The 10,658-nt window shown below is 55.3% G+C and overlaps 1 protein-coding gene across 4 annotated transcripts in view; it reads left to right on the forward strand.

Annotated features, from left to right (window-relative positions):
- RIMS3 (regulating synaptic membrane exocytosis 3) overlaps positions 1–9,919 on the forward strand; it is a 22,889-nt gene extending 12,970 nt beyond the window's left edge. For all 4 annotated transcript variants that reach the window (XM_015649186.3, XM_015649190.1, XM_015649187.2 and 1 more), the window contains exons 3-7: positions 1,908–2,049; positions 2,146–2,258; positions 3,315–3,416; positions 3,500–3,639; positions 4,061–9,919. In XM_015649186.3, the coding sequence (XP_015504672.1) occupies positions 1,908–2,049; positions 2,146–2,258; positions 3,315–3,416; positions 3,500–3,639; positions 4,061–4,273 (710 nt within the window). In that variant the 3' untranslated portion in view covers positions 4,274–9,919. The remainder of the gene's footprint in view (positions 1–1,907; positions 2,050–2,145; positions 2,259–3,314; positions 3,417–3,499; positions 3,640–4,060) is intronic.
- Positions 9,920–10,658: the final 739 nt, after the last annotated feature.

Consider the following 10,658-nt stretch of genomic DNA (forward strand, 5'->3'; position numbering starts at 1 on the left):
ACACACCTAAGAAATTACCCCCCCTCAAAAAATACACCTTAAAAATTACACCTAAAAACTACACCCAAAAAATTACACCCAAAAGCAACACCTAAAAAAAAGCCACGGAAACCCTCCTTTTCAACCCCTCCCCACCCGAGTTTTAGGTGCCCACCCCTCGTGCTTTGATTGGCCATGTGTGATGGAGACATAAAAACGACACCTAAAAAAGGACACCTAAAGAATGACATTCCAAAAAAACACACGTAAAAAACGACACCTAAAAAAAGACACACACACACAAAAAAATGACACTCAAAAAACCACTTAAAAATGGCACCTAAAAATGACAACCCAAAAAATACACGCGAAAAAACGATACATAAAAGAGTCACATAAAGAAATCGCATTTTAACCCCCCTGGCGCTTCTCCAAATTCCAGATTTGCAGGTGAGGGTGTCGCAGGAGCTCTGCACAATTTCAGTGTCCCCTTCTCCAGTAACTCCCAGTCCTGGCTGCAGGCAGGAGCTTGGGGAAGGGACTTCTCCAAAGCTCTGGCAAATATTTAAATGATTAAAAATAGCTGTTCAAGGGGCAGGGGAAGCACCAAGCTCCTTTCAGTGCAAGTTTTCCCCCTGGTTTTTATCCCGCTCCTTCCTGCCATTCCATGATTTGGGAAAGGAAGAGTTAATCCAGAGCCCTCCGTCCATCCGAGGTGGCTCTGAAGGGGTTAAATCGATCCCAAAAGCAGGAGCGGCAGGAGCGGGCGTGGGGACAGCCCTGACCCAGCGGGACAGAGCTGGCGGTGCCACCGCTCACACATGGTCACCCAGCAGGGCTCGGGGACAGTGCCAGGGCTGGCCGCTCATGCCACCCTCCTCCTCCTGCTGCCATCTGCCAGCGCTGGGGACACTGGCGGGGACGAAAGGGGACATCGGGCAGCTTTGGGGCTGTGCCCACACCTGTGGCATTGCGGGCTCCTGTCCCCTCTGGCACGGGGACATCGGGCAGCTTTGGGGCTGTGCCCACACCTGTGGCATCGCGGGTTCCTGTCCCCTCTGGCACGGGGACATCGGGCAGCTTTGGGGCTGTGCCCACACCTGTGGCATCGCGGGCTCCTGTCCCCTCTGGCACGGGGACGGGGACACGGCGGTTTTGGAGAGCACGGGGACATCGGGCAGCTTTGGGGCTGTGCCCACACCTGTGGCATTGCGGGCTCCTGTCCCCTCTGGCCCGGGGACATCGGGCAGCTTTGGGGCTGTGCCCGCACCAGCGGGGTGCTGTCCCCTCCAGCGTCCCCGGGACAGGGATTTTGGAGCTCCAGGGGAGGGATAAAGGGACATCAGGAGAGCTGACTGAGGGTCGTTGTCCCTCCTGGCACGGGGACAGGGATTTTGGAAGCCAAGGGGATGGAGAAAGGGGACACCGGGAGCTCTGACATCGTGGGGTGCTGTCCCCTCTGGCACAGGGACAGAGGCACGGGGGGCTCTTGGAGGCCAAGGGCTGGAGAAAGGGGGCACGAGGCAGCTTTGGGGTTGTGCCCACACCTGCAGGCTGCTGTCCCCTCCCCACGGGGACAGACAGGGGCACAGGGAGGGTGCAGAAAGGGGACATCAGGAGCGCTGGGGCTGTGGCATTGCGGGTTCCTGTCCCCTGTGGCACGGGGATTTTGGATCCCGCACTTGTGGGATGATTAGGTGTCAGAGGGGACAATCGAAGGCACGGTGACATTGGGACAGAGCCAGGCGGTGGCAGATGGGGGGGGGGCATTCGGAGCCGGCCCGTGGTGGCCGCACCGGGATGGCCGTGCGGGATCCCCTGGGAATTCACCCAGGGACCGGTGCGCAGATCCTGGGAATGCTGGAAAACAGGAGGGCAGGGAAGGGCTGAGGGCAGGGAACCGGAGCTGATCCCGTCTCCAATTGCAGAGGGAGGCCCCAAAAAGCTGCGCAGCACCATCCGCAGGAGCACCGAGACCGGCATCGCGGTGGAGATGAGGACCAGGGTGACCCGGCAGGGCAGCCGGGAATCCACGGACGGCAGCACCAACAGCAACAGCTCCGACGGCACGTAAGGAACGGGGCAGAGCTTGGGAACGGCGCCGGGATCCCTCCCGGCGTGTCCCCCGCAGTGGGCAGAGGGATGCTCCATGGAAATCCCTTGCAGGTTCATCTTCCCCACCACCCGGCTGGGAGCAGAGAGCCAGTTCAGCGATTTCCTCGACGGGCTGGGGCCGGGGCAGCTCGTGGGGCGGCAGACCCTGGCAACCCCCCCGATGGGTGAGCAGCGCCCGGGGGGGCTCCCGGAGGGAGGGAAGGGGGGGAAGAGGCCGCGTGTTTCTTCCCAGGGCTCCATCCCAGCACATCCCGGTCCGGGAACGCTTGGGAATGCTCTGCCTTGTGCAGGGCAGCGTGCAGGGCTCAGGGCAGGGCATCCCTGGGAAGCAGCAGCTCTGCCTTTTCCCGGGGCTTCCTTTTCCCGGGGCTTCCTTTTGGAGCGTCCTGGAACCAAAACTCCGCCTTTTGTCCCGCTTTTCCCCTTAAAATCCCAAATGGGGATCAAAAGCTGCGCTCTGAATTCCCAGCCAACAGCAGCGTGTCCCCAGCTGGGGACACACCCCGAGGTGGCCGCCGGACCCTGCCGGGAATGGGAAAAGCTGCCCAGAGTCCCCTGATCTGTCCCCGGGGCGCTGGGAGCTGCTCCTGAATAAATCCCAGCAGGAGGGAAGGGAAGTTCAGGGAAGGGAAAGGGGAAAAGGGGAAAAGGGGAAAAGGGGAAAGGGGAAAGGGGGAAAGGGGAAAAGGGGAAAGGGGGAAAGGGAAAAGGGGGAAAGGGGGTGGTTGAACCCCAGGTTCTCTCCCAACCCTGTTGGGAGCAGCTCAGTCTGGCTGAGGACGAGGTTCCTTTTTCCTCCCATTCCCTTTCCCTGCCTCTGAGGAAAAGGTGCCTTTCCAAGGGGAAAACCTCACTGAACTCAGAACAAATTCAACTCAGCACTATTTTTGTTTTCCAAAAGTTCCTGGCCCCTGATCCCTCCTGTCCCCCAGCCTCTCCTTTTCCTGGGGAATCACCCAGCCAAGGCCCAGCCTGGGTAAATCCCAGCCTTATTCCATCACAAGGGATAAAATCCCAGTGACAGGGATGGAGCTGATGGGGAGGAGGGGCTGTCCTTCCCATCCACCAAGCCCCTAATTCCCAACAAATCAGGCATCCAGTGGGACGCTGGGTGTGAGGACAGGGGTGCCCAGTTCCCACGGGTGATGGGGACACGGGGCTGTGGCTGTCCCCAGGTGGAGGTGGCCATCAGGTCACCTGAAGGTGTGTACCCCTTGCAGGTGATGTCCACGTCAGCATGGCTGACCGCAACGGGCAGCTGGAGGTGGACGTGATCCAGGCCAGGGGACTCATCCCGAAGATGGGCTCCAAGTGCATCCCTGGTAGGTGGCTGTGGGTGGAGGGGGTGGGTGCCGTGCTGGGATCATCCCAGGACTCTGCTCCATGTCCCTGTTTCTCATGGCAGCCACCTATGTGAAGGTTTACCTGCTGGAAAACGGCGTCTGCCTGGCCAAGAAGAAGACCAAGGTGGTGAAGAAAACCTGTGACCCCTCGTACCAGCAGCCCCTGCTCTTTGAGGAGAGTCCCCAGGGCAAAGTCCTGCAGGTGGGCAGGGACACCTTCCCCTGTCCCTGGTGGCACTGAGCCCCATCCAGGTTTCCTTGGGCTGCCAGGGGTGGGACAGCCACAGCTTCTCTGGGCTGGGATGCCCTCCTTGGAGCTGCGATGTTCTCCTTAAGGTCTGGTGCCCTTCTTGGGGTCTGGGATGCCCTGCTTAGGGTTGGGATGCTCTCTTTGAGATTGGGATGCTTTCCTTGAGTTTGGGATTGGGATGCCATCTTTGGGACCTGGAATGCCCTGTGCCTGGATCTCCCCACCCTCACAGGGTGAGAGGAGCAAGTCCAGGGATCTCCAGAACCCTTCCTGCATCCCTCAGACCTTCCCAATCCCGACCACAGCAGGGTTTTTCCATCTGGGCATGATTTCCCCAGAATTCCCAGCTCCATCACCCCTCCCCTGCCCACAGGTGATCGTCTGGGGCGATTACGGGCGCATGGACCACAAGTGCTTCATGGGGATGGCCCAGATCATCCTGGAGGAGCTGGATCTCTCCAGTGCTGTCTCGGGCTGGTACAAACTCTTCCCAACCTCCTCCCTGGCCGACTCCAGCATCGGACCCCTGACCCGCCGCCTCTCCCAGTCCTCCCTGGAGAGCTCCACCAGCCCCTCCTGCCCATAGAGGCTGGGATTGGGAAGGAGACATCCAAGGAGACCTTGCAGAACTGGTCATGGAGAGCTGTAAATATCCTTTTTATTTTCTCCTTTTCAGTTTTTCATTTTCAATCTCCTTTTACCCCCCAAAAAATCCGCCCTGGACGCCCTCCCCAGGAAGGGAGAGGGAGCGAGGGCAGGGGGGAAGGAGAGGCAAAAATTCCCTCCGAGGGCTGTGACTGCCAGCAAATCCCAGACTGTTCCCAGACCTCGTCCTGGAAGCTCCCAGGTTCTCTCCCAACCCTGCTGGGAGCAGCTCAGTCTGGCTGAGGACGAGGTTCCTTTTTCCTCCCATTCCCTTTCCCTGCCTCTGAGGAAAAGGTGGCTTTCCAAGGGGAAAACCCCACCGAACTCAGAACAAATCCAACTCAGCACTATTTTTGTTTTCCAAGGAATGTAGCATCTTCTCTTATGTAGCTTTGCCACGTGCTAACAACACAATCACTGCAATATCCAAGAGAACTCTGGATGGACCGGGAACATCTGCCAGTTTCATCCCGTTTGGTCGCTTTCCCAGCACTTTTGGTGGCCATTTCCCTGCCTTTTTTTTCCCAGTTTTTTTGGTTTTCCCAGGAGCATGTAGCCTGTGACCATTGCCAAAGCAAGAGGGGACAGGGAAAGGGGCGCTTGCCTCCCCTCAGTGTCCACTGGGCTTCTCCTCGTGTCTCACTGCTGACCGCGCTCATGTCCAGCCAAAACCAGACCCGAAGGACAGACTCTGGGAATGCCTGACGGGAGGTGGGAGAAGGCGACCCAACGGAGCGGGAATAGCGGGATCCTGGCGGATCAGCTGCCTCCCAGCCCCCTCCTTCCCGGCTGGAGGGCTGGGATATTCTCCTCGAGGTCTGGAATGCTCCTTGGAGCTGAGATGTCCTCCTTGAGGTCTGGAATGCTCTTCTTAGATCTTGGATGTCCTCCTTGAGGTCTGGCTGTCCCTCCTCAGGGTCTGGAGAGCCCTGCTCAGGGTTGGGACACTCTCCTCGAGGTCTGGAATGCTCTCCTCGAGGTCTGGAATGATCTCCTTGTGGTTGGCATTCCCTCCTCAGGAGTTGGGATACCCTTCTTGGGGTCTGGAATATCCTCCTTGGAGTAGGATGCTGTCCTTAAAGGCTGTGATTCCCTCCTCAGGAGTTGGGATAGCCTCCCTGAGGGCTGGGATGACCTTCCCAAGATCTTGGATCCCCTTCTGGAGATGTTCTCCTTGGAGCTGGGATCTCCTCCTCCTCTTCCAGACTGGGCCGTCCGCCTTGAGATGTGGGATTCCCTTCCTGGGCTCTGGGATTCCCTTCCTGGGCTCTGGGATTCCCTTCCTGGGCTCTGGGATTCCCCTCCTGAGCTCTGGGATTCCCTTCCTGAGCTCTGGGATTCCCCTCCTGAGCTCTGGGATTCCCTTCCTGGGCTCTGGGATTCCCTTCCCGGGCTCTGGGATTCCCTTCCCGGGCTCCAGCACACTCCCCTCGAGATCTGGGGCATCCTCCTTGGGGTTGGGACGCTTCTGGAGAGCTGGGATGCCCTCCTGGATACTTGAATTCCAAGCAGGAGCGGGATCCAACCCTGGTTCTTTCCAGGGGAACATCTCAAAAGCAGCTCTGGAATTCAGGGGACAGACAAAGGAGTGGAAGTTCCTTAGTGGGATGAGTGTTTTTGGGGTTTTTTGTTTGTTTTGTTTGTTTTTCCAAGCAGCATTTTGGTTCCCTCTGAGGGATCCAGTTCTTGTAGCAAACCCGGGAATTACGGAAGCTTTTTTTGAAGGTGCCTATTGAAATTTGCTGAAATTACTCAGGGGAGACACCACTAGAAACTCTTGGTTTCTTCATCAAATATTCCTAAATCCAATGACTGTCCTGAAGGATCAGTTCCCAAGAGAGAAGGAACAAAATCCCGACACACCGAAAGATGAGGAGACTGGAAGAGGACAAGAGGTTGATGGGGAATTTCATGGGGCTGGCTCTGACCTTCAGTCTTCACCACAAAGCACCCCACAGCACGGTTGGGGTTTTTATAGGATTATTTCTTGGCAAAACCCAGAATTCCATGATGCACAGAGCACAACAAACCCACATGGGCTTCTCCTGGTGGCACCGGGAATGAAGAACCAGCTCAGCCACAGTGGAACAAACCCAAACCTGAAGGAAAAGACTTGGGATGAAGCTGTTCCACAAACCCAACCCCAAACCTGGTGGTCCATAAAACCAAACCTGGGAGTCCTCAACCCCAAATCTGGGGTCCACAAACCCAAACCTGAGGGTTCACAAATTCAGAGCTTGGGATTCACAACCCCAAATCTGGGGTTCCACTAACCCAAACCTGGGAGTCAACAAACTCAACTTGGGAGTCTACAAACCCAAATCTAAGGAATCATAAACCCAAACCTGACAAATTCAAGCCTTGAGGTCCACAAATCCCCAGAATCTGGGGTTGTATAACCCCAAATCTGGGGGCCCAAAACCCCAAACTTGGTTTTCCTTAACCCCAAATCTGGGGTTCTACTGACCCAAATCTGGAGGCCCACAACCTCAAACTTGGGGGTTCACAAATCCAGATTTGGGGCATCATAAATCCAAACCTGAAGGTTCAGAAATCCAAACCTGGGGTTCCATAACCCCAAAGTTTCACAACCCTGAATCTTGGGGTCCGCAAATCCCCAAACTTGGGAGTCTACAAACCAGATCTGCAGGTCTACAAACTCAGACTTTGGGATCTACAAACCTACACTTGGGGTTCCACAACCCCAAAACCGTGGCCAGCAGGACTCGTCTGTGCCGTGGCCGATTCACCCGACACTGCCACAACTCAGCACCGTTGTGACCGGGACTCGGAGCTGCTGCCGTGACTTTGCCAACTCCAAGGCAATTCCGAGAAGGGAATTGGCCGGATCCTGCTGAGCTGGGATGGGGAAAAATTCATCCTTTTTACCCCTGTGAAGGATGAAAGATGAAATCCTCCTCTGCTGGTTGGAGCGCGGGCTGCGGTTCCTGGGTGGAGACCTCTGGGAATGTGGGATGGCCTGAACCTCCTGTGGTTTGGGGAACAAACTTGGTGCCCTTGGGTGCTGAGACAGGAAGAAACAACAAAGAACAAAGAACTCGATGTTCTCCCGAGCGCAGAGCAATTCCCTGAGGCCAATGGAATCACGGCAAACAGAATTCCATGGGGCTCAACCTGGCTGAGCCTGTGCTTTTGACTCTCCATGGGGGAAACCATCCCAAAAGGAAAAGCTTTTCGCTCCTCCAAGCTGCCCCTCTTCCCTCTGGCTTCAGCAACTCAATGCTGATGGAAACCCTCCAAATGTGCCGTGGTGGGATGGTCCCAGATGGAGCAGGAGTGTGGGCAGAGCAGGGAGCTGAGCAGGGACGTTCTGCTCCCGGCGTGGGCACAGCTTCCCACCCCCTCCGCATTCCCGCGTTCCTCCAGCAGCGCTTCCCTGCTCCGTCCCTGCCAGGAACATCCCACCAGGATCACCCAACCAGGATCATCCCACCAGGATCATCCCACCAGGATCATCCCACCAGGAACATCCCACCAGGATCATCCCACCAGGAACATCCCACCAGGATCATCCCACCAGGAACATCCCACCAGGATCATCCCACCAGGATCATCCCACCAGGAACATCCCACGGCTGTGCTGTGACAGGGAGCAGGGGCGGGGGATGAGCAGCATGGCGCGGCCACCGTGTGCTCCCCAGGGCCAACACGAGCATCCCTGCTTTTCTGCTGGAAAAATCCTGGTGAAATTCCACTGGGGAATGAGGAAAACTCAAATATTTTGGCTCATGGATCACGGAGGATGAGTTGGGGGTGACAAGGACAAAGTGCAGCCCTCCATGGGAGAGGTTCTGGAGAAGTGGAAACACCATGGATTGCACCAAAACCCAGGAAAACATTCCCTCCTTCCCTTCCAGCCACACATTTCCCAGCAGGAACGACCCACCTTAAACTGGTGTGGGGAGCCCAAACTTGGGGAAGAGCCAGGATTGTGCCACACTGGGCTTGCAACATCAGCTCCTCATTTCTCAACCCCCAGGACCTCGTGTCAGACGTTTTGCTTCCTCAAACAACCAGAAACACACAGCCAAGACACTCAGAAATCCCCAACAGCCCCATGCCAGCTCCTGAGGAAACAAACTCCATCCCAGGATAAATTTCTGCACTCCAAGGTTGGTTTTTTTTGTTGTTTTTCTGGGGGAATGTTTCCTCACAAAGGGCATCTTTCGATGTGCAATGTGATTTGCAAAATTCCCTGGAAGGAATTTTGAGTTTTATGATTTCCTCTATTTTCTATCAAAAAAAGAAATCCAAAGCACTGGATTTGCTGGGGATTTTTTCCTGGAAAGAGGAATTCAGATGGAATTAAATCAGTTTTTCAGCCCATTTGACACCCAGCCCCCAGCAGAGAGGAGCAGCTCCCACCTGACACTGACAGAGCTGAAATCCAAACCCCCAGCTGTAATCACAAGGATGGATTTGACAAAAAAAGCCTTGGAATGATACTGAAACATCCCCTAAAAACTGACAAAATTCACACAAAGCACAGAAAACACTCCAAGATTCCAGGCCTGAGTTATCCCTGCTTTTCCACCAGCCTGGAATGGGCCAGATTTGCCAAAACCCAGTGAAAATTTCCAAGAAATTGGGATCAGTCAGAATCCAGCTCCTGTTTCACCATCATCAGGGCGTGCTGAAAACCTGGGAGAGGAGGTTTGGATGGAGTTTTCCCAAAATCCAGCACCAATTCCCTGAACCTACTGCCACAGGGCACTGGAGAGAGGGGGGAAAGATTCCCTCCACCTTTCCCAGCTCTGCCAACCTTTCCTCCAGGAGCTGGCAGTTCCTGGCTCCAATCAGACCAGGAATTCCTCAGGAATGGGATCAGGATTTCCTTGGCTTCCAGGGAATCTCTTCTGTTCACTGCCTGACACCACAACTTGGGAAATCCAGTCTGGATTCCACAATTCCCCCCTGGACTCACCAACCCCAGCAGGGCAGGAATGATTTTTCCTCATACAAAATAATCCCTAAAAAACTGCACCAGGAATGTTTTTCCAGGTGGAAAATTTTTCTTCCAGTTGACTCAGATGCTTCTTTCTGGATGGATGGGAAATGCCTGGATGTGGGAACCTCTGGAAGGTGTGGGATTGGTTTGGAAAAGAACAGAATTGTGCAGACCAAGGAACAGTGGCCAAGCTGAATCCAACCTAAATGTGTTTTTCCTCATGGATGGGAAGAGCTCTCCCTGCTTTCCCTCGGGATTTCACAGCTACAGATGGATCTGGAGAATTCCCTGCAGGAACAGCAGGGTTTGCATCCCACTCTGGTGAGGGCAGCACAGCCTTTTCCAATATTTTTGTAGCAAACCTGTTCCAACTGGAAGTCTTCCCTCTCTCCATAGGATCCCAGGCTGGCTTGGGTGGGAAAGACCTTAAAATCCATCGAATTCCAGCCCCCCAGAGCCTGCTCCCAGCCCCATCCTGGGACACCTCCAGGGACAGGGCAGGATTTCTTTTTCATGGAGAAACCCCTCCCAATCCTTGGCTGGTTGGTTAAAGGTGTGAAAATCACTTTTAGGAGTTCAAAAGCTGCAGGGATTACTTTTTTTTGGGGAAAAAAAAAAGCATCCCAAATAACAGGGTTGGAATTTTGGGGGTCACTCCGTGACCGGGTGGGACAATCCTGCTCACCTGAGGAAGATTTTGGGTTTAAAAAGACTCAGAAAAGTGTCCAAGTGTTGGTATGGGTGTCTGAGGAACCTCGGTGTTGTGGGAGCCCTGAGCATCCCTCAGGAACACCGGGATGGACTCCAGAAATCCAGGAGAATCCAGGAGATCCCGGTGCTCCCCCCAAGGGCCTGGAGCTGCAGTGCCTGGCTGGAGCTCCGCTTGTTGCTATACCTCATCCTTTCCTCATTTTTCCCTGGATCCTTCCCCTTTCCCACTTTTTCCATTCCTTTAGGACCCAGAGCTTGTGCACTCAGCCACATCCAGGTTTTTGGTTTATTTTATTTCTTTCCCTGTGGAATGAAAAGCAATCCATGATTGGGGAAGGCAGCTCCCAACCCTGCTCCCTTTGGGATTTGAGCCCAAGGGAATCCCAGGGCTGGAGGGATGATCCAGAGGGATCCTGGGGCTGGAGGGATGATCCAGAGGGATCCCTGTGCCCCTTTTCCAACTTCCCTGTCCTGCAGTGCCTCCAGGGCTGCTCTGAGCCCCCCAGAACCCTCCCAGGGGTGGGAGAGGGGCTCGATTCCAAAATCCAGCACTGCTGCCGCCCTTGGAAGGGCACAGATCCCTCTCCAGAGCCCTTGGAGGGGCACAAAACACTTTCCAGAGCCCTTGGAGGGGCACAGATCCCTC

The sequence above is a fragment of the Parus major genome, chromosome 23 (genome assembly GCF_001522545.3).
Source record: "Parus major isolate Abel chromosome 23, Parus_major1.1, whole genome shotgun sequence".
NCBI classification, from domain to species: domain Eukaryota; kingdom Metazoa; phylum Chordata; class Aves; order Passeriformes; family Paridae; genus Parus; species Parus major.